The sequence below is a fragment of the Bos grunniens genome, chromosome 5 (assembly GCF_055505025.1).
Source record: "Bos grunniens cultivar Pamir isolate PY7600 chromosome 5, Bosgru_T2T1.0, whole genome shotgun sequence".
Lineage (NCBI taxonomy): Eukaryota > Metazoa > Chordata > Mammalia > Artiodactyla > Bovidae > Bos > Bos grunniens.
In genome coordinates this window covers 103,560,611-103,584,622 of record NC_141169.1, presented here as the reverse complement: position 1 = coordinate 103,584,622, position 24,012 = coordinate 103,560,611, and the positions used below count along the sequence as shown (strand labels likewise).

The following is a 24,012-nucleotide window of genomic DNA, read 5'->3' as shown; positions in this document are numbered from 1 at the left end:
GAGCTCCATCCTCAGGTGAGACCGTGTGTACCTGGTTCACTAAACAATCCCTGTGTCATCCGGTGGGAGGGATACTGGACCCCAGGAAGCACGTCCTGTGTTCTAGGTGTCTGGCCAGTGGTTTCTGATGATGGTGTGGACTCCATAACTGGGTAAGGAATGGTGAGTCTGGGCCCAGAGGGAGTAGAGAATCAACTCTAAGTGAATCAGCAGATCCTGGTCCTATTCCAGCACCTGAGTTTAAATTCTAGTTCTGATATTTATGATCAGTTTTTATCATTAATATGTTAAAGGCCCAGATATAGAAGGAAATAGGGCCCAAGTACAGTCACAGGGCCAGGGAGTGAGAGGACCAAATGAAAAGTAAGTGATTCTTGCATGTGTGTTTAGTTGCTCAGTTGTGTCTGCCTCATTGCTATGCTATGGGCTGTAGCCGACCAGGCTCCTCTGTCCATAGGGATTCTCTAGACAAGAATACTGGAATGGGTTGCCATGCCCCTCTCCAGGGGATCTTCCCAATCCACAGATAGAACCAAGGTCTCCCACATTGCAGGTGGATTTTTTTACTGTCTGAGCCATCTTGGAAACCCGATTCTTGTATAAGTAATAGATAAATATTAGCATATTTGGAGGTAGAAAGTTTCTCAGTCATGTCCAACTTTTTGCTACCCCATGGGCTATACAGTCCATGGAATTCTCCAGGCCAGAATACTGGAGTAGGTAGCTTTTCCCTTCTCCAGGGGAAGGACAGAGATCTCTTCAAGAAAATTAGAGATACCAAAGGAACATTTCATGCAAAGATGAGCACAATAAAGGAAAGAAATGGTATGGACCTAACAGAAGCAGAAGATATTAAGAATATTAAGAAAATGTGGCAAGAATAAATGGAAGAGCTATACAAAAAAGAACTTAATGACCCAGATAACCACAGTGGTGTGATTACTCACCTAGAGCCAGACATTTTGGAGTCCCAAGTCAAGTGGGCCTTAGGAAGCATCACTATGAACAAAGCTAGTGGAGGTGATGAAATTCCAGTTGAACTATTTTTAAGTCCTAAAAGATGATGCTGTGAAAGTGCTGCACTCAATATGTCAGCAAATTTGGAAAACTCCACAGTGGTCACTGGACTGCAAAAGGTCAGTTTTCATTCCAATCACAAAGAAAGGCAATGCCAAAGAATGCTCAAACTACCACACGATTGTACTTATCTTACACTCTAGTAAAGTAATGCTCAAAATTCTTCAAGCCAGGCTTCAGCAATACATGAACCGTGAAGTTCCAGATGTTCAAGCTGGATTTAGAAAAGGCAGAGGAACAGAGATCAAATTGCCAAAATTCATTGGTACATAGAAAAAGCAAGAGAGTTCCAGAAAAAACATCTATTTCTGCCTCACTGACTATGCCAAACCTTTTGACTGTGTGGATCACAACAAACTGTGGAAAATTCTTAAAGAGATGGGACCACCAGACCACCTTACCTGCCTCCTGAAAAATCTGTATTCAGGTCAAGAAGCAATAGTTAGAACCGGACATGGAACAAAGGACTGGTTCCAAATTGGGAAAGGAGTACGTCAAGGCTGTTTATTGTCACCCTGCTTATTTAACTTATATGCAGAATACATAATGTGAAATACCAGGCTGGATGAAGCACAAGCTGGAATCTAGATTGCTGGGAGAAATATCAATAACCTCAGATATGCAGATGACACCACCCTTATGGCAGAAAGCAAAGTGGAACTTAGGAGCCTCTTGATGAAAGTTGAAAGAGGAGAGTGAAAAAGTTGGCTTAAACTCAACATTCAAAAAACGAAGATCATGGCATCCAATCCCATCACTTGGTGACAAATAGATGGGGAAACAGTGGAAACAGTGATAGACTTTCTTTTTGGGGGCTCCAAATTCACTGCAGATGGTGACTGCAGCAATGAAATTAAAAGACGTCTTGGAAGGAAAGCTATGAACATCCTGGACAACATATTAAAAAGCAGAGACATTACTTTGCCAACAAAGGTCCATCTAGTCAAAGCTATGGTTTTTCCTGTAGTCATGGTTGAATCATAAAGTTGGACCATAAAGATAGCCTAACACCCAAAAATTGATGCTTTTAAACTGTGGTGTTGGAGAAGACTCTTGAGTCTCTTGGACTGCAAGGAGATCAAACCAGTCAATACCGAATATTCATTGGAAGGACTGATGCTGAAGCTGAAGCTCCAATACTTTGGCCACCTGATGCTAAGAATTGACTCATTGGAAAAGACCCAGATGCTGGAAAAGATTGAAGACAGGAGGAGAAGGGGATGACAGAGGATGAGATGGCTGGATAGCATCACTAACTCGATGGACACGAGTTTGAGCAGGCTCTGGGAGTTGGTGATGGACAGGGAAGCCTAGCGTGCTACAGTCCATAGGGTGGCAAATAGTTGGGCCCGATTGAGCAACTCAACTGAACTGAACTGAGAGGGAGAAATACATATGTTCAGTTGTCTTTTCTCCCTTTTTATTTACCTGAGGCTCAAGGATGAAGCACAGACAAGGTAGGACAGAGAAGCTGTGTCTGCTGACCAGGTTGAGGGGTCCTTCCAGTGGGGATGTGACAGGGCTGTGGACTGGCCCGCAGCTGTCCTCCATATTCATCCCACTGAGACGTTATGGTGTGGGAGGGGGAGGGTGTGAAACTGTCTCTGGGCTTTGCTGGGGACTCTGGGGTGTGTGTGTGTGTCACAGATGGGTCCTTCCCACATCTGTGCTGAAATGACAAGAGTCAGGGTGAGCGGGCCTCAGGGTGGGCTTATGTGGGCTTCAGGAGTGCATCATGGGAATCCTGAGTCTCCGAGGGTGTGAGGAATGCAGGGTAGCATGTTAGTGACCTTGAATTTTGTCAGTGTCTTATATCCCTTTATGGCCTTTCTCAGTCTCTCTACTCATCCCAGCACTGCACTCTGGGGACCATCTGGGAGCTTCTCTGATCAGTGGAAACAGAACAAGGCAGCAATGGCCACATTGGACATCAGTCCCTTCTGCTTGTATCTGTCCCCACCACCCACCTGTGCTTCCATTCTTGTCACCACCATTCCTCTTAAATGCAGAACGGAGGAGGTGGGTCACTGATGTCTGCAGACAGCATAAATCCCTTGTCTTCTCTGATTCACTAGCCTCTTCTTTGCCTTCTGCCTTCAGCCACCCTCCAGCAGAAGGCTTTCTACTTCCCCTTCTGTCGGGAGGTGCTCCCATAAGTTATATTTTGCATCTTCTTTAGCTATGGTTTATAATACAATTATGTTCAAAATCCTATCAAACAAAACTTTCAATATACAATGGGGAAAAATGGGAAGTTCATCATTCTAAATTATATCTTTTCTTCTTGGGATTCTAAAATCCTATCTTGGAGGGCTAGAGTTAAACCATGACTCTTACCTTCTCCTTATTTCCTGTAGCAGCAATCTGTCTCTCTCCCCGAAATCTCATTTGGGGACTAGTTGAAATGCAATAAATGAAAAGGGTATTTAGCATGTCTCAAAAGCCCCTTATATATACCTATTGTTTCTCTACATCTACATATTATCTATTAGTCCACCACTGCCATCATCATCATCAATCCATCATCCAATCTCCTTAATCTATTTCTTTGTTGTTGTTCAGTCACTAAGCCATGTCTAACTTTGTAGCCCCATGGACTGCAGTATAGCAGGCTTCCCTGCCCTTCACTATCTCCTGGAGTTTGCTCAAGCTCATGTCCATTGAGTCAATGAGGTAATCTAATGATCTCACCTGCCAGCCCCTTCTCCTCTTGCCCTCAAGCTTTCTCAGCATCAGGGATTTTTCCAATAAGTCGGCTTTTCACATCAGGTGGCCAAAGTATTGGAGCCTCAACTTCTACATCGGTCCTTCCAATGTATATTCAGGGTTGATCGATTTCTTTAGCATCTATCTACATTTCTATTTTAGTTTCTTTATAGTTCAAACATTGACTCTGTTGTCTTCATGAATAGACTATTCTAAGATGTTTAAATATGAAAATAATATTATTGTGATCTTTAAAAAAATAAAAAGCACTTAAATTTTACTTGACTTTTTTCCTATTGTTGTTACTCAGTTGCTTAAGTCATGTCTGACTCTTTGTAACCCCATCAGTTCAGTTCAGTTCAGTCGCTCAGTCATGTCCGATTCTTTGTGACCCCATGAATTGCAGCACCCCAGGCCTCCCTGTCCATCACCAACTCCCAGAGTTCACTCAGACTCATGTCCATCGAGTAAGTGATGCCGTCCAGCCATCTCATCCTCTGTTGTCCCATTATCCTCCTGCCCCCAATCTCTCCCAGCATCAGAGTCTTTTCCAATGAGTCAACTCTTCATGGACTGCAGCAACTAAGGCTTCTCTGCCCTTCACTATCTCCTGGAGTTTGTGCAAACTTATGTCCATTGAGTTGGTGATGCTATCTAACCATCTCATCCTCTGTCACCTCTCTCTCCTCTGCCCTCAGTATTTCCCAACATCAGGGTCTTTTCCAATGAGCAGGTTCTTCACATCAAGTGGCCAAAGTATTGGAGTTTCAGTTTCAGCATTAGTCCTTCCAATGAATATTCAGGTTGATTTCCTTTAAGATTGACTGGTTTGTCCTCCTTGCAGTCTAAGAGACTCTCAAGAATCTTCTCCAGCACCACAATTCAAAAGCATCAGTTCTTCAGCCCTCAGACTTCTTTATCCAACTCTCACATCCATACATGACTACTGGAAAAACCATAGCTTTGATCGTATGGACTGTTGTTGGCAAAGTGATGTCTCTACTCTTTAACATGCTGTCTAGGTTTGTCAAAGCTTTCTTTCCAAGGAGCAAGTATCCTTTAATTTCAAGGCCACAGTCACCATCTGCAGTGATTTTGGAGCTCAATAAAATAAAACCTGTGAATCTAGTTTCCAGGAATTTGTCATTTCCAGCTCTATCACCTTATGCGATCCTATAAACTGCACACTTACAAAGTGGAATATGATGCTATTAGACAAGCAGCATCCATGTAGAAGCTGATACCTTCATGTGTTGGACAAGGACTGCTGCTTCTGGGTGGCTGCACAGAGGGGAAGGGTCGGGTCTGTAAATAAAGAAGACCACATCCCCTCTCACTCCACAGAAGGCGAGTATAGCCCAGGTGAAATGTGCCTGCCAGACAGAGTGGTCTTAGAGGCTAAGAAAGATTCTTGATGGGAAATGTTAGGTTCTGTCAAAGTCCCGTGTTATTATGACCCCAATGTGCTTCAGGGTCCCGTCTCCAGATCATTCTGAGAAGGAAAGAAAGACCAACAATCTCATCCCTGCAACCTGATGGTTTCCATCTCACCCCTCCAAGCTCACCTGTGAATTCCTGTGCTCCTGTCCTCAGTTTCTGCTGGCCTGACAATTACTCTCATATTTCAAACCTTCTTGTACTTCTCTGCTTTGGCCCTGAATTCAGTCCAGGGGAAGATGAATGCTTGATTCCACCAGAGATATTCTCCATGGGCCAACCAATCCCATGTGAGATCTAACAGTCTGTAGTGATTGGCCAATGTGATCGGGGAAGAAAAACCACTCATGCTTTGTGAGGCAACTTTTCTGTGCCAACCCCTGTCATAGGGCTCTCAGGGACCACAGAAGCAGAAGGTCAAAGGACCATGTTGCTCATTTAAGGAGATGTTGAAGATTCAGAAGCTCATTGGTGTCTGAGCTGCAGAAAGTGGCTGATGCAGCCTCCGATTGTGCCTGGAATGGTGAAAGGTGTTGCTATTGGCTCTCAGGAGGGAGCGTGTAAGGGGTGGTCTATATAGACCCCAGTCAGCACCCTGACGCCTCCTCACAGGACTGTGACCTTGAGGACATGGGGTCAGGATGGCTCTGGGAAGACTCCTCTCCCTACGGGGACTCTGTGTCCTCCTTCTCGGCACAGTGGTGGGTGGTCAAGGTAAGAGCTGGCCCTCTGTCCTGGGTCCACAGCAGAGAGTGGACGCCTTGATGAAGGGAAAGGTGTTTGGACTTGTGGAACCTGGCCTCAGTGTTTTTGACCAAAAAGAAACCACAGTGACTGTGAATACTGGTCCCTCTCCTGTGGGGGGTCCACTGGTTGTAGCAGCAGATTTTATAAAGCAGTGAGGTTTGGTCTGGACTGAGCTGGGTCAGCCTGAATCCCTCCACTGTCTCCCTTGTTCTCAGGGAGCTTCTAGAGTCCCAGTGGCTCCCAGTGTGTGGAAGATCCAATGACTGACCTCAGCTGGGACCCTGGGCTGTTCCCACACACTCATGTGCCTGGTATGTGAGCACTACCCCAGGGTCCCCCCATTTCTTATGTCTGTGCTTCTGTAGGCTTTGTTCTTAGGTGTGTATATGTAGTGTGTCAGGGTGTGTATGTGTGTGAGGGTGAGTGAGGGTGTGTGTGAGGGTGTATGTGTGTGAGAGTGTGTTTGTGAGGGTGTGTTTGTGTGTGAGGATGCATGTGTGCGTGTGAGAGAGACAGAGAGAGAGTGTGAGGGTGTGTGGAGCCTGTCTGTTTGAGAGGAACAGGGATGCTGAGCAGGGACTGAGTCCATTGGTCTGTGAAGCACACAGGGTCCCACAGGGCTGGGTGTCAAGTCAGCTGCATGTAACCAAATCAGAGATAATTGTGCACCTGCCTGCCTCTCTCTGGCTCCTCTCCCTGTCCCCTGGGCTTCCCTCTGCTTGCTGCCGTGTCTGCCCAGCACTGGGCTCTGTGAGAGGCTCTGCCTGCTGGCTTCACCTCTTCCCACCAGGTGTCCATTGTGGAGCAGAGGAGCCAGCAGCCAGGAGAGGGGATCTCTTGTCTGTAGAGATCAGGTGATGTGCAGCCCCAGGTATATAAGTTCCCGAGTCCCTGCCCTGGTCCCTGTGACATTTCCAGATATGCTGGGGGCCTGGGATGGTCTTTTCCCCTTCCAGGATCTGCTGTAACTCTGTAGGGAGCACTCTCTCTCCCTGGAGAGTTAGAGTTAATTATTATTATTAGCCATTGAGTCATATGTGTTCCTTATATATTTTGGATATTAACCCCTCATGAGATACATGATTTGCAAGTTCTTTTTCTCCATTCTGTGCATTGTCTTTTCATTTTGTGTACTGTTTCTTCTGTTCTACAGGAGCTTTTTAGGTTGATGTTAATGTGGTCCCATTGTTTATTTTGATTTTGTTGCTTGTGCTTTAGCTGTCATACCCAAGAATTCATTGCCAATATCCACATTCAGGAGCTTTCCCCTATGTTTTCTTCTAGGAGTTTGTGGTTTCAGGTCTTAAATAGATTTATGTCTTTGATCTATTTTGAGTCTATTTTTCTGTGGTTCTAAGATAGGGATCTAGTTTCATTCTTTTGCATGTAAATATCCAGTTTTCCTAACAGCATTTACTGAAAAGACCATCCTCGCCTCACTGAGTATTCTTGCCTCCCTTGTCAAACATTCATTGACTGTCCATGCATGGGTTTATTTTTGGGCTCTCAGTTCTGTTAATTGCTTGATGTGTCTATTTTCACACCATTGCCATAATGTTTGTTTTTATGTATTTGGCTGCAGCAGGTCTTGCCTGCAGTACATGTGATATTTGATCTTTATGCAGCATGCAGTTCTTCAGTTGCAGCATGCCATGCTACTTATGCCACGTGAACTCCTAGCTGTAACATGTGGCATCTGTTGCAGCATGGGCTTCTCCACCTGCAGTGGATGGGCTTCTCTCTAGTTGTGGTGCACAGGCTCCAGTGCACAGAGGGATCAGGAGTTGTAGTGCATGGCCTTAGTTGCCCCATGACATTTGAGATCTTAGCTCCCTAACTAGGGATTGAACTTGAGACCCCTGCATTGGAAGGCAGATTCTTTTTTTTTTTTTTTCTGAACAAAAAATATCTTTATATAAGCCACTAATAGATATCTAAATACAGTAAGGTTTTTAAAATGAAACCATAAGTATATAATTATATTCGTAAAGTACACTAATCAAAATCTGTACAACATTAACAGCAAATCCAAATCCATATAAGATATTCCTCTGAACTTCATGTTTCACCAAGCATCTAAAATCACCAGTCTTTTGGTCATTCTCTTGTACATTATTCTGTATCTCCACATTGGATTGGATCCCTTGACTTTATTTCATTTTCTGTGTGACATTCTCTGCAGATACATATCATTGGCTGCTGCTTAGGGGGCTGAACATTCTGGGTGTCCGTTGTTGTCCGTAACACAGAGAAACTTCTCAGCCTTTCCAGTCAGATTCCAACTTGCCTCTGTGCCACGGTCAAGTTCCCCGGAAGGTGGATTCTTAACCACTAGACCACCAGGGAAGTCCCCTGATGATGTGAGCATTTAAAAGTCTTTATTGGATTTGCTACAATAATGCTTCTGTTTTCTTTTCACTTTTTCGTTTTTTGGCCACAAAGCATTTGGGATCTTAGCTCTCTGACCAGGGATTCAACCTGCACCCCCTGCATTAGAAGGCAAAGTCTTAACCCCTGGACCCCCAGGGAAGTCTCTCCAGCTTTATTTTGTTTGTTTTTTATTTGGTTTTGTTTTATTTTTATTTTTGCTTCATTTTTTTATACATGATATTATACATGTTTCAATGCCATTTTCCCAAATCTTCCCACCCTCTCCCTCTCCCACAGAGTCCATAAGACTGTTCTATACATCAGTGTCTCTTTTGCTGTCTCGTACACAGGGTTATTGTTACCATCTTTCTAAATTCCATATATATGCGTTAGTATACTGTATTGGTGTTTTTCTTTCTGGCTTACTTCACTCTGTATAATAGGCTCCAGTTTCATCCATCTCATTAGAACTGATTCAAATTATTCTTTTTAATGGCTGAGTAATACTCCATTGTGTATATGCACCACAGCTTTCTTATCCATTCATCTGCTGATGGACATCTAGGTTGCTTCCATGTCCTGGATATTATAAACAGTGTTGCAATGAACATTGGGGTACACGTGTCTCTTTCCCTTCTGGTTTCCTCAGTGTGTATGCCCTGCAGTGGGATTGCTGGATCTTTGTTTGTTTGTTTGTTTTTTAATTTTATTTTATTTTTAAACTTTACATAGTTGTATTAGTTTTGCCAAATATCAAAATGAATCCACCACAGGTATACATGTGTTCCCCATCCTGAACCCTCCTCCCTCCTCCCTCCCCATACCATCCCTCTGGGTCATCCCAGTGCACTAGCCCCAAGCATCCAGTATTGTGCATCGAACCTGGACTGGCATCTCGTTTTATACATGATATTTTACATGTTTCAATGCTATTCTCCCAAATCTTCCCACCCTCTCCCTCTCCCTCAGAGTCCATAAGACTGTTCTATACATCACTGTCTCTTTTGCTGTCTCGTACACAGGGTTATTGTTACCATCTTTAGTATACTGTATTGGTGTTTTTCCTTCTGGCTTACTTCAGTCTGTATAATAGGCTCCAGTTTCATCCACCTCATTAGAACTGATTCAAATGTATTCTTTTTAATGGCTGAGTAATACTCCATTGTGTATATGTACCACAGCTTTCTTATCCATTCATCTGCTGATGGACATCTAGGTTGCTTCCATGTCCTGGCTATTATAAACAGTGCTGCGATGAACAGTGGGGTACACGTGTCTCTTTCCCTTCTGGTTTCCTCAGTGTGTATGCCCAGCAGTGGGATTGCTGGATCATAAGGCAGTTCTATTTCCAGTTTTTTAAGGGATCTCCACACTGTTCTCCATAGTGGCTGTACTAGTTTGCATTCCCACCAACAGTGTAAGAGGGTTCCCTTTTCTCCACACCCTCTCCAGCATTTATTATTTGTAGACTTTTGGATCTCAGCCATTCTGACTGGTGTGAGATGGTACCTCATAGTGGTTTTGATTTGCATTTCTCTGATAATGAGTTCTTCCCGCTGGCTTTCTCTAGCTGCAGAGGTCGGGACTGCCCTTCCCTGTGGTGCTCAGTCTTCTCACTGCAGTGCCTTCTCTTGTTGCGGAGCACAGACTCTAGGTACACGGGCTCTGTTACTCTGTGGAATGTGGGATCTTCTTGGGCCCAAGATAGAAACTGTGTCTCCTGTATTGGGTAGGCAGATTCTTAATCACTGGACCACCAGGCAAGTCACCTCCAGTTTTGCTATTATTTTCTCTTTTTCACTTTAAAATTGCTTTGGCTATTTGAGGTTTTGTGGTTTGACACAAATTTTAAGATTTTTTCTATTTCTATGAAAAATACTATTGGAATTGCTTTGAATCTATAGATGGCTTTGGGTAGTATAGACATTTTAACAATATTAATTCTTCCAATCTATGAACATGGGCTCTCTTTCCATTTTATTAGTGTCTTCTTCAATGTCTCTCATTAGTCTTATTGATTTTTGAGTATAGCTCTTTCATCTTTTTGGTTAAATTTATTTTTAACATTTTATGGCTTCTTATACCATTTTAAAGAGATTGTTTCTTTTTTTTCCAGATGTTTCCTTGTTAGTGTGTAGAAACACAACCAATTTCTGTAGTTTGATTTTGTCTTCTGTGACTTTTTTGAATTTATTAGTTCTAACAGTTGTTCTATTGATATACTATTAGAATTTTCTATAATAATATTATGTCTTTTGGAAACGGAGAAAATTTTCTTTTTCTATTTGGATAATTTTATTTCTTTTTGCTTACTTGCTATATCTGGGACTTCCAGTACTATGTGGATTAAGATTGGTAACAGAGGACATGTTTATGTTATTCCTGATCTTAGAGGAACATTGAGTTTGATATTAACTATGGGCTTCTCATATATGATTTATATTATATTGAGAAATGTTCCTTCTATATGCAGTTTTTGAGAGTTAAAAAATTTAAGAGTGTTGAATTTTGTCAAACATCTTTTCTGCATCTGTTGAGATGGTCTTATGATTTTTATCTTTCATTGTATTAATGTGGTGTATGACATTTATTGATTTACACATGTTGAACTATCTTTGCATCCTAGAGATTAATTCCACTTGCTCACAGTATATAATCTTTTTAATGTGTTGTTGAATTCCCTTGGCTAAATTTGTTATGAATTTTGGCATTTGTATTAATGGGACATTGGCTTGTAATTTTCCTTTCTTGTAGTGTTTTTACATAGCTTTGGTATCAGGCTAATGCAGGATATGTAAAATGATTTGCAGAGTGCTCATTCCTCAATATTTAGAAGATTGTAAAAAAAAACAGATGTTTTTCTTGTATAAATATTTGATAGAAGTCACCAGTGAGCATTTCTGAATCATTTTTTCTAGATTATCCAAATTGTTGGCCTATAATTTTCCATAGGAGCCTCTTATGGTTTGTATTCTGTTGTATCAGTTTTAATGTCCCCTGTTTCCTATCCAATTTTATTTATTTGAATCTTCTCATTTATTTTCTTGATTAGTACAGCTTAAAGTTTGTCATTTTTGTTTATTTTTTTTCAAGAATGACCTCTGTTAATCTTTTCTATCACTTTCTTATATTCTATTTCATTTATTTATGCTCTAATCTTTGTTTTTTCCTTCCTTTGCTAGATTTTGGTTTACTTCATTCTTCTCTTTTAGTTCTTTGATTTGCAATATTAGGTTGTCTATTTGAGATCTTTCTTTTTTAAGTATGCATTTATCACTATAAATTTCCCTCTTATAACTGCTTTGGATGTAGTATATAGTGTTTGAATGTGTGTTTCTACTTTTGTTTATCTCAGAATATTTTTAATATGCCTTTGGATTTCTTTTTTATCATTGGCTGTTCAGGAGCTTGTTGTTGAATTTCCACATATTTGTGATTTTGCCAGTTTCCTCCTATTGTTGATTTTTTAATTTCAAATAGCTGTACTCAGAAAATATATTTGATAATATTTCTATATTTTTGAATTTGTTAAGACTTGTTTTGTTGCTTAACATGATCTATTCTGGAAAATATTCTGTGTGTATTTGAGAAGAATATGTATTCTACTGCTGGTGGATAAAATGTTCTGTATATGTCTGTTAAGTCCATTTGTTTACTAGGTTCTTCATTTCAGTACTCTGAAGTGCTTTTTTTTTTTTTTTCTAATTTTATTTTATTTTTAAACTTTACATAATTGTATTAGTTTTGCCAAATATCAAAATGAATCCACCACAGGTATACATGTGTTCCCCATCCTGAACCCTCCTCCCTCCTCCCTCCCCATACCATCCCTCTGGGTCGTCCCAGTGCACTAGGTTCTTCAAATCCGCTGTTTCTAATTGATTATCTGTCTGAATGATGTATAATAAATTCAGGTGCTCTGACAACTCTGAGGACTTTAGCAAGCGTTGCAGGAGATGTGAAGTGGCTGTAAGGATTGTTAGTATACTCAGTATATTAACAATAGTACCCCTAGGTCCAATGGCTAGGGACCATGGCAGGCAGTGGCAGTGGCTAGAGTCAATGCCAGAAGTGTGCACCCAGTTGGCATTGAGGGACCAGGTACAGGTGCCCATATACACCAGGGATCAGTTATAGACACACATATGGTATGTATCACAGGCCTGCATTTATTAAAAGGTTCATCTAGGAGTGGATATCACCCAAATATACTCACCTGGATGTTGGCAGCATTCAGACCTTGGTGGACCGTTTAACTGAGAGCACCAGTCCCTTTCTGCCATGAGCTAGAGGTCTCCCTCGATTCCTTATCATGTGGGTCTCTCCATACATAGCTCACAATGTGGCAACTGGCTTCATCAAGACAGAGAGAGCAGGATAGGTCACCAGGAGAAACCAGAATTGTCTTAAAAATTAATCTCTTAAATGACATCTCATCACTTTCACCAAATTCTGTTTGTTAGACTCATGTTACTAGTTACACCCAAGCGTGGGGATTACACAAGGACATGAATACCAGATGACAGGAACAACTGGTATGATTTAGAGCTTGTTACCACAGTCCCTTGTTCCTAAGTTGGATGAGATGCTCGCTATAGACAGTGAAGGAGAGGGAGGATTCCTCCCTGGATCCCGGGCCATGAACTGCAACTGAGATGTTGGAGGAGCTGGGCCCAGTAGTCTTGGGCACATCTACAGGAAGGGCAGCATCCAGAGTCTCTGGAGGCCTGTCCTAGGTGGTGTCCCTGGAGCTGGTTCTACAGACTCGTGAGAAATTCCTGGTGCCTCCCTTCCTGCTCCAAGTTCAGTGATGGCACACTGGGAGCTTTGAGTTGGCCATGGTGGGAATGTGTATACCACAGAAGTCAACACTTTCTATTCACAGTGATTTTTCCAGAGAATAGAGTATTCATCTTTTAATACTTACCAGCACACCACTGGTGCAAGTCTCCAAAATCTCTCCTATGTCCTGTGTCTCTCTTGCAGCTCTGGAGGCGAGGCTGAAGGATGGAGACCACTGCTGTGAGGGGAGAGTGGAAGTGAAGCACCAAGGAGAATGGGGCACAGTGGATGATCTGAACTGGAGCATGGAGGAGGCAGCTGTGGTGTGCAGACAGCTGGGATGTGGAAGTGCCACTGATGCTCCCAAGAGGGCTCATTTTGGCCCAGGGATTGGCCCCATTTGGTTTCCTTATATTTATTGCAAAGGTCCAGAGTCAGCTATCATGGAGTGTAGTTATCCTTCTGTTAAAGATCATCGCCCTGAGGGCAATTCCCATGACAAGGATGTGGGAACAGTCTGCTCAGGTAAGCCCTGTGGTCTGGGAGGGATTCCCAGCAGAAAAAGCCTCAGTCTTATTCACAGAATAGCTATGAGAATATGGGTCACATACCGTAGAACTTACTTGAATGGTGGTCTTTATACTTAACCACTGGACTACCAGGGTGGTCTTTATACTTCATACTTGGGTGAAGATTTCAGTCACACAGTGCTTTCTTGAACATTAGGTATTCAAAGGAACATAAGGTCTGACTTGGTCCTGAGCTTTCTATAAAGAAAGCTGAGCACTGAAGAATTGATGCTTTTGAACTGTGGTGTTGGAGAACACTCTTGAGAGTCCCTTGGACTGCAAGGAGATCCAACCAGTTCATCCTAAAGGAAATCAGTCCTGAATATTCATTGGAAGGACTGATGCTGAAGCTGAAGCTCCAATACTTTGGCCACCTGATGCTAAGAACTGAATCATTGGAAAAGACCTTGATGCTGGGAAAGATTGAAAGTGGATGGAGAAGGAGACAACAGAGGATGAGATGGTTGGATGGCATCACTGACTCAATGGACATGAGTTTGAGTAAACTCCAGGAGTTGGTGATGGACAGGGAGGCCTGGCATGCATTCAGTCCATGGGGGTCTCAAAGAGTCGGACACGACTGACTGACTCAACTGAACTGAACTGACCCTGGACAGAAAGTCTCCAGATCCATAGTCACTGGTCCCTCCAGTCTCTGTGATGTGTCTCATAGGAGGCAGGGAGGTGAGCTCAAATGTTTCATACATGTATAACTGTCAGGTTGGACCTTGATTAATTAGTTTCATTATGGTAGCTTTTTGTATTCTTTCATGACATTGTCAGACAAGTGCAGCTACAGGATGGTATATAGGAGAGAAGCAGGCAAACAAAGTGTATTATACTCACTGGTCCTAGAGAGACAGAGACCATAAGATGGGTACATGGGAGAGGGACCAATAGACCAGGATCCACCTAGCAGTGGGAACCCAACATGGGGTGTAAATACCCATGGAGAAGTGACAATACTGGGGGTCAGGGTGGAGATATACTAGGAAAAGGGAGGTTTCATGGGTGTGTTTGAATATCACTAGGTCACAGGGGAGGGCCAGAAGCGGGGTTTGTGGCAGGGGCTAATCTCCTTACACAGGTGCACCTGTTCGCCTGGGTGGGGAGGTCATCTCCTATTTGTGGGGTTGTTGAGGCTGCAGGAAAACCTAAAGTTTTAAATTTACAGCACTGAAATTGGAGCAAACCTAAAGCACAGTGAGGGTAAGAAGCATGAAATGACATATAAAAAGGGCTCAATCCTGACTGTATGTATTTCACCTATACTAAGGTTAAAACTAGAATGTGATTGGGTGGTCACAGTGTTTGCCAGAGATGTTCCCAGTTTTTATCAGAATGTTTGATGAATTCTTCAGGACATTAATCCCAGCAGCATAGCTTGAATTGAGGAAGATATTATCAGACATTACAACAAGTTTCCTAAAATATGTGGTTGGATCTTAGGAAAGGGTCACTCAACATGATGATATGGTTTAAAGGTTCACCCTAAGGACATCTGCAGTAGGTCCCTAGCAGCCACAGCCAATCAGCTCTCTGTGTTTTGTTGGGGAAAATAACTGGAAGATTATCTTTTCCAATCTCATCTTTAGCAGATCTTTGATGATTTTCTTGAGGTCCCAAAGAAAACACTTCTTTCCTTTTTTACAAGTACTATATTGAGGTATGACTGACATACAAAAAGCAATATGTAGTTAGTACAACTTAATGAGTGGGGTGATCAGTATACATCTGTGAAATCCCGACCACAGTCTATGCCACATATCTGTTGATCTCCTCAAAGGTTCTCCTTCACTCTCTTTATTACAATATTATTATTAAAATAATTATTTTAAGGGATGTTTGAATTTCAGTTAGGAGTTATTGTTTTAAGAAAACATGTCTTTTGGCATTTCCAATTGTTCAATCGGTAAGTCATGTACGAATCTTTGCAATATTATGAGTTGCATCACACCAGGCTTCCCTGTCCTTCACTATCTCCAAGAATTTGCTCAAATTCACGTTCATTGTGTTGATGATGCTATCCAGCCACCTAATTCTCTGCCACCCCCTTCTCCTTCTGCCCTCAATCTTTCCCAGCATCAGAGTCTTTCCCAATAAGTCACTCTTCCAGTAACATTCCTTAATGTCATAATGTCTTAATTATGGTTCGAATTGCAGATGAACTTGTGAAACCTTACAGGAGGCCCTACCTTTTGATGAATCAGCATCTAAATTAAAAGGGAATGTGTTTTCTTGAAACTTTGTGTGATTTTGGTACTTCTAATATTATCATATTTAGAAAATTGGTGTCTTGATATTAATTCCAGTTGGGACACAGTTAATAAAAAACAGATTGGGTGTGCTCTGGCATTTAAAATTTGACTGTGGTTTGTACTCCCTGATTGGTGGCAGCAGTGGTTTAGTCTCCAAGTTCTTTCTGACTCTTTGTCACCCCATGGCCTCTAACCTGCCAGGCTTCTCTGTCCATGGGATTTTCCAGGCAAGAACACTGGAGTGGATTGCCATTCCATACTCAACCCAGGAATCAAACCTGAGTCTCCTGCACTACAGGCAGATTCTTACCATCTGAACCACCAGGGAAGTCCTATTTACCATTGCTCTAACCTAGGTTCTCAAGCTTTTATGAACACTTGCAGTTTTCTTCTATTAATCTTTGTCACCCGATTCCTGCTACTGCTGTCTCTTTTCTATATTTTCAGGAAATGTTTTATTGATATGAAGGTAAGTCAAATTGGTGGTGATGCAACAGAGATAATATTAGAATAGCAGACCTTTTCATTATTTTAGTTGAAATTGAACTTTTGGAGTTTATTCCTCTCAATTATAAGTGTCAGGTATGTATGAGAAATTTCAGCACCTGTAGGTGTGATCACTCACCTAGAGCCAGACATCCTGGAATGTGAAGTCAAGTGGGCCTTAGAAAGCATCACTACAAACAAAGCTAGGGGAGGTGATGGAACTCCAGTTGAACTATTCAAATCCTGAAAGATGATGCCGTGAAAGTGCTGCACTCAATATGCCAGCAAACTTGGAAAACTCAGCAGTGGCCACAGGACTGGAAAAGGTCAGCTTTCATTCCAATCCCAAAGAAAAGTAATGCCAAAGAATGCTCAAACTACCACACAATTGCACTATCTCACACACTAGTAAAGTAATGCTCAAAATCTTCCAAGCCAGGTTTCAGCAATACAAGAACCGTGAACTTCCAGATGTTCAAGCTGGGTTTAGAAAAGGCAGAGGAACCAGAGATCAAACTGCCAACACCTGCTGGATCATCGAAAAAGCAAGAGAGTTTCTGCTTTATTGACTATGCCAAAGCCTTTGACTCTGTGGATCACAATAAACTGTGGAAAATTCTGAAAGAGATGGGAATACCAGACCACATGACCTGCCTCTTGAGAAACCTATATGCAGGTCAGGAGGCAACAGTTAGAACTGGACATGGGGGGGGGGGGGGGGGGAGGAGCTAAGATGGAGGAGGAGTAGGACAGGGAGAACACTTTCTCCTCCACAAATTCATCAAAAGAACATTTAAATGCCAAGTAAATTCCACAAAACAACTTCTGAATGCTGGCAGAGGACATCAGGCACCCAGAAAAGCAACCCAAGTCTTCAAAAGGAGTTTCAGGGCAAGACATACCAAGCAAATTCTCCAGCAGCAAGGAACACAGCCCTAGGCTTCAAGATACAGACAGCCCAGAATCACCCCAAAACCATAGACATCCCATAACTCATTACTGGACACTTCATTGCACTCCAGAGAGAAGAAATACAGCTCCACCCACCAGAACACTGACACAAGCTTCCCTAACCAAGAAACCTTGACAAGCCACCTGTACAAACCCACACAGAGCGAGGAAACGCCACAATAAAGAGAACTCCACAAACTGCCAGAATACAGAAAGGACACCCCAAACTCAGCAATTTAAACAAGATGAAGAGACAGAGGAATACCCAGCAGATAAAGGAACAGGATAAATGCCCACCAAACCAAACAAAAGAGGAAGAGATAGGGAATCTACCTGATAAAGAATTCCAAATAATGATAGTGAAATTGATCCAAAATCTTGAAATCAAAATGGAATCACAGATAAATAGCTTGGAGACAAAGATTGAGAAGATGCAAGAAAGGTTTAACAAGGACCTAGAAGAAATAAAAGAGAGTCAATATAAAATGAATAATGCAATAAATGAAATTAAAAACACTCTGGAGGCAACAAATAGTAGAATAACAGAGGCAGAAGATAGTATTAGTGAATTAGAAGATAGAATGGTAGAAATAAATGAATCAGAGAGGATAAAAGAAAAACGAATGAAAAGAAATGAGGACAATCTCAGAGACCTCCAGGACAATATTAAACGCTACAACATTCGATTCATAGGAGTCCCAGAAGAAGAAGACAAAAAGAAAGACCATGAGAAAATACTTGAAGAGATAATAGTTGAAAACTTCCCTAAAATGGGGAAGGAAATAATCACCCAAGTCCAAGAAACCCAGAGAGTCCCAAACAGGATAAACCCAAGGCGAAACACCCCAAGGCACATATTAATCAAATTAACAAAGATCAAACACAAAGAACAAATATTAAAAGTATCAAGGGAAAAACAGCAAATAACACACAAGGGAATTCCCATAAGGATAACAGCTGATCTTTCAATAGAAACTCTTCAAGCCAGGAGGGAATGGCAATACATACTTAAAGTGATGAAAGAAAATAACCTACAGCCCAGATTATTGTACCCAACAAGGATCTCATTCAAATATGAAGGAGAAATCAAAAGCTTCTCAGACAAGCAAAAGCTGAGAGAATTCAGCACCACCAAACCAGCTCTCCAACAAATACTAAAGGATATTCTCTAGACAGGAAACACAAAAACGGTGTATAAACTCAAACCCAAAACAGTAAAGAAAATGGCAACGGGATCATACTTATCAGTAACTACCTTAAACGTAAATGGGTTGAATGCCCCAACCAAAAGACAAAGACTGGCTGAATGGATACAAAAACAAGACCCCTACATATGTTGTCTACAAGAGACCCACCTCAAAACAGGGGACACATGCAGACTGAAAGTGAAGGGCTGGAGAAAGATTTTCCATGCAAATAGGGACCAAAAGAAAGCAGGAGTAGCAATACTTATATCAGATAAAATAGACTTTAAAACAAAGGCCGTGAAAAGAGACAAAGAGGGTCACTACATAATGATCAAAGGATCAATCCAAGAAGAAGATATAACAATTATAAATATATATGCACCCAACACGGGAGCGCCACAATATGTAAGACAAATGCTAACAAGTATGAAAGGAGAAATTAACAATAACACAATAATAGTGGGAGACTTTAATACCCCACTCACACCTATGGATAGATCAACTAAACAGAAAATTAACAAGGAAACACAAACGTTAAATGATACAATAGACCAGTTAGACCTAATTGACATCTATAGGACATTTCATCCCAAAACAATGAATTTCACCTTTTTCTCAAGCGCACATGGAACCTTCTCCAGGATAGATCACACCCTGGGCCATAAATCTAGCCTTGGTAAATTCAAAAAAATAGAAATCATTCCAAGCATCTTTTCTGACCACAATGCAGTAAGATTAGATCTCAATTACAGGAGAAAAACTATTAAAAATTCCAAAATATGGAGGATGAACAACACGCTGCTGAATAACCAACAAATCACAGAAGAAATTTTAAAAAAATGAAAATTTGCATAGAAACTAAAGAAAATGAAAACACAACAACCCAAAACCTGTGGGACACTTTAAAAGCAGTCCTAAGGGGAAAGTTCATAGCAATACAGGCATACCTCAAGAAACAAGAAAAAAGTCAAATAAATAACCTAACCCTACACCTAAAGCAACTAGAAAAGGAAGAAATGAAGAATCCCAGGGTTAGTAGAAGGAAAGAAATCTTAAAAATTAGGGCAGAAATAAATGCAAAAGAAACAAAAGAGACCATAGCAAAAATCAACAAAGCCAAAAGCTGGTTCTTTGAAAGGATAAATAAAATTGACAAACCATTAGCCAGACTCATCAAGAAACAAAGGGAGAAAAATCACATCAATAAATTAGAAATGAAAATGGAGAGATCACAACAGACAACACATAAATACAAAGGATCATAAGAGACTACTATCAACAATTATATGCCAATAAAATGGACAACGTGGAAGAAATGGACAAATTCTTAGAAAAGTACAACTTTCCAAAACTGGACCAGGAAGAAATAGAAAATCTTAACAGACCCATCACAAGCACGGAAATTGAAACTGTAATCAAAAATCTTCCAGCAAACAAAAGCCCAGGTCCAGACGGCTTCACAGCTGAATTCTACCAAAAATTTAGAGAAGAGCTAACACCTATCCTGCTCAAACTCTTCCAGAAAATTGCAGAGGAAGGTAAACTTCCAAACTCATTCTATGAGGCCACCATCACCCTAATACCAAAACCTGACAAAGATCCCACAAAAAAAGAAAACTACAGGCCAATATAACTGATGAACATAGATGCAAAAATCCTTAACAAAATTCTAGCAATCAGAATCCAACAACACATTAAAAAGATCATACAGCATGACCAAGTGGGCTTTATCCCAGGGATGCAAGGATTCTTCAATATCTGCAAATCAATCAGTGTTATATACCACATTAACAAATTGAAAAATAAAAACCATATGATTATCTCAATAGATGCAGAGAAAGCCTTTGACAAAATTCAACATCCATTTATGATAAAAACTCTCCAGAAAGCAGGAATAGAAGGAACATACCTCAACATAATAAAAGCTATATATGACAAACCCACAGCAAACATTATCCTCAGTGGTGAAAAATTGAAAGCATTTCCTCTAAAGTCAGGAACAAGACAAGGGTGCCCACTTTCACCATTACTATTCAACATAGTTTTGGAAGTTTTGGCCACAGCAATCAGAGCAGAAAAAGAAATAAAAGGAATCCAAATTGGAAAAGAAGAAGTAAAACTCTCACTGTTTGCAGATGACATGATCCTCTACATAGAAAACCCTGAAGACTCCACCAGAAAATTACTAGAACTAATCAATGACTATAGTAAAGTTGCAGGATATAAAATCAACACACAGAAATCCCTTGCATTCCTATACACTAATAATGAGAAAACTGAAAGAGGAATTAAGGAAACAATTCCATTCACCATTGCAACGGAAAGAATAAAATACTTAGGAATATATCTACCTAAAGAAACTAAAGACCTATATATAGAAAACTATAAAACACTGGTGAAAGAAATCAAAGAGGACACTAATAGATGGAAAAATATACCATGTTCATGGATTGGAAGAATCAATATAGTGAAAATGAGTATACTACCCAAAGCAATTTATAGATTCAATGCAATCCCTATCAAGCTACCAACAGTATTGTTCACAGAGCTAGAACAAATAATTTCACAATTTGTATGGAAATAAAAAAAAACCTCGAATAGCCAAAGCTATCTTGAGAAAGAAGAATGGAACTGGAGGAATCAACCTGCCTGACTTCAGGCTCTATTACAAAGCCACAGTTATCAAGACAGTATGGTACTGGCACAAAGACAGAAATATTGATCAATGGAACAAAATAGAAAGCCCAGAGATAAATCCACACACATATGGACACCTTATCTTTGACAAAGGAGGCAAGAATATACAATGGATTAAAGACAATCTCTTTAACAAGTGGTGCTTGGAAAACTGGTCAACCACTTGTAAAAGAATGAAACTAGAGCACTTTCTAACACCATACACAAAAATAAACTCAAAATGGATTAAAGATCTAAACGTAAGACCAGAAACTATAAAACTCCTAGAGGAGAACATAGGCAAAACACTCTCTGACATACATCACAGCAGGATCCTCTATGACCCACCTCCCAGAATATTGTAAATAAAAGCAAAAATAAACAAGTGGGACCTAATTAAGCTTTAAAGCTTCTGCACAACAAAGGAAACTATTAGCAAGGTGAGAAGACAGCCTTCAGAATGGGAGAAAATAATAGCAAATGAAACAACTGACAAACAACTAATCTCAAAAATATACAAGCAACTCCTACAGCTCAACTCCAGAAAAATAAATGACCCAATCAAAAAGTGGGCCAAAGAACTAAATAGACATTTCTCCAAAGAAGACATACAGATGGCTAACAAACACATGAAAAGATGCTCAACATCATTCATTATTAAAGAAATGCAAATCAAAACCACTATGAGGTACCATTTCACACCAGTCGGAATGGCTGCGATCCATAGGTCTACAAGCAATAAATGCTGGAGAGGGTGTGGAAAAAAGGGAACTCTCTTACACTTTTGGTGGGAATGCAAACTAGTACAGCCACTATGGAGAACAGTGTGGAGATTCCTTAAAAAACTGGAAATAGAACTGCCTTATGATCCAGCAATCCCACTGCTGGGCATACACACTGAGGAAACCAGAAGGGAAAGAGACACATGTACCCCAATGTCCATCGCAGCACTGTTTATAATAGCCAAGACATGGAAGCAACCTAGATGCCCATCAGCAGATGAATGGATAAGAAAGCAGTGGTACATATACACAATGGAGTATTACTCAGCCATTAAAAAGAATACATTTGAATCAGTTCTAATGAGATGGATGAAACTGGAACTTATTATACAGAGTGAAGTAAGCCAGAAAGAAAAACACCAATACAGTATACTAACGCATATATATGGAATTTAGAAAGATGGTAACAATAACCCTGTGTACGAGACAGCAAAAGAGATACTGATGTATAGATCAGTCTTATGGACTCTGTGGGAGAGGGAGAGGGTGGGGGAGATTTGGGAGAATAGCAGTGAAACATGTATAATATCATGTATGAAATGAGTCGCCAGTCCAGGTTCGATGCACGATACTGGATGGTTGGGGCTGGTGCACTGGGACGACCCAGAGGGAGGGTATGGGGAGGGAGGAGGGAGGAGGGTTCAGGATGGGGAAAACAGGTACACCTGTGGTGGATTCATTTCTATATTTGGCAAAACTAATACAATATTGTAAAGTTAAAAAAAAAAAAAAGACTCTTGAGAGTCCCTTGGACTTCAAGGAGATCAAGCCAGTCAATCCTAAAGGAAATCAACCCTGAATATTCTTTGGAAAGACCGATGCTGAAGCTCCAACACTTTGGCCACCTCATTTGAAGAGCCAACTCATTGGAAAAGACCCTGATCCTGGGAAAGATTGAGAGCAGGAGGAGAAGGGGCTGACAGAGCATGAGATGGTTGGATGGCAACACCGACTCAATGGGCTTGAGTTTGGGCAAACTCAAGAGAGTGAGACAGTAAAGGACAAGAAAGCCTGATGTGCTGCAGTTCATGGGGTCACAAAGAGTCAGACACGACTTAGCTACTGAACAAGAAGAACAATCACATTTTACCTTGAGATGACATTTTGTCACAACACACAATGTCAAACCTACTGTAGTAAACTTCCACTTCCCTGTTCTTGTCATTTGTGTTATTGTTGTTATACATTCTACTTGTAATTACATTATGAATCCTATAAAATGTTGCTATTATTTTGCCTTAAATATTCTATTATATTAAAAATGAGAGAAAAATGTTTATATTTATCCACAAAATTACTGTTTAGTGCAGTGTCCATAGCTTTGGGTGGATCCACATTTTCATCTTTTATCATTTGCCTTTAGCCTGAAGGCATTTTGTAGCAGTTTTGTGCAGCATATGTCAGGTCACCTCAAATTCTATCATCATTTATTTATCTGAACTCATTTAAATTTTCATTCAGCTTTGAAAAGTATTTTCATAGGTGACTGAATTCTAGGTAATGCCTCCCCTAGCTCCAGTGCTTAAAATATGTTTTGACTTTGTTAAGGGACTTACATTGCCTCCAACAAAAAGTCAGGACAACTTGTCTTAGTTTCCTGTATATAATGTGTCAACGTTTTTGACTGCTTTTAAGACTGTTTCTTTTTGTTTGATTGGTTGTTTATCACTGGATTTCAGCAATTGTATTACAGGGTTTTCTAAGAATATTTTCTTGATTTCATTTGGGATTTGTTTAACCTCCTGGACCGGTGGGTTTACAGTTTTCATAAAATTTAGAAGAATTCCATCTGTCATTTCTTAACATTTTCTCTTCATTTTCTATTCTGCATCTTCAGATACACATATTTTATATAATTTGATATTTTCCCACATGCCACTGAGTTTCCATTCATATTTTTCTCTTTTCTATCTCTACTTCAGCTTGGGTATTCCCTATTGCTATTTGTTTAACTTCCCAATTCTCTTATTCTGCAATGTCTAGC

At 40.7% G+C, this 24,012-nt stretch overlaps 1 protein-coding gene across 1 annotated transcript in view; it reads left to right on the top strand.

The window, feature by feature from the left end:
- The first annotated feature begins 5,861 nt into the window (after positions 1-5,861).
- The window catches only part of LOC147372833 (antigen WC1.1-like), a 53,172-nt gene continuing 35,021 nt past the window's right edge, over positions 5,862-24,012 (top strand). Inside the window, 2 exon segments of the mRNA XM_086404354.1 lie at positions 5,862-5,934; positions 13,324-13,644. Coding sequence (XP_086260480.1) covers positions 5,862-5,934; positions 13,324-13,644 — 394 coding nt within the window.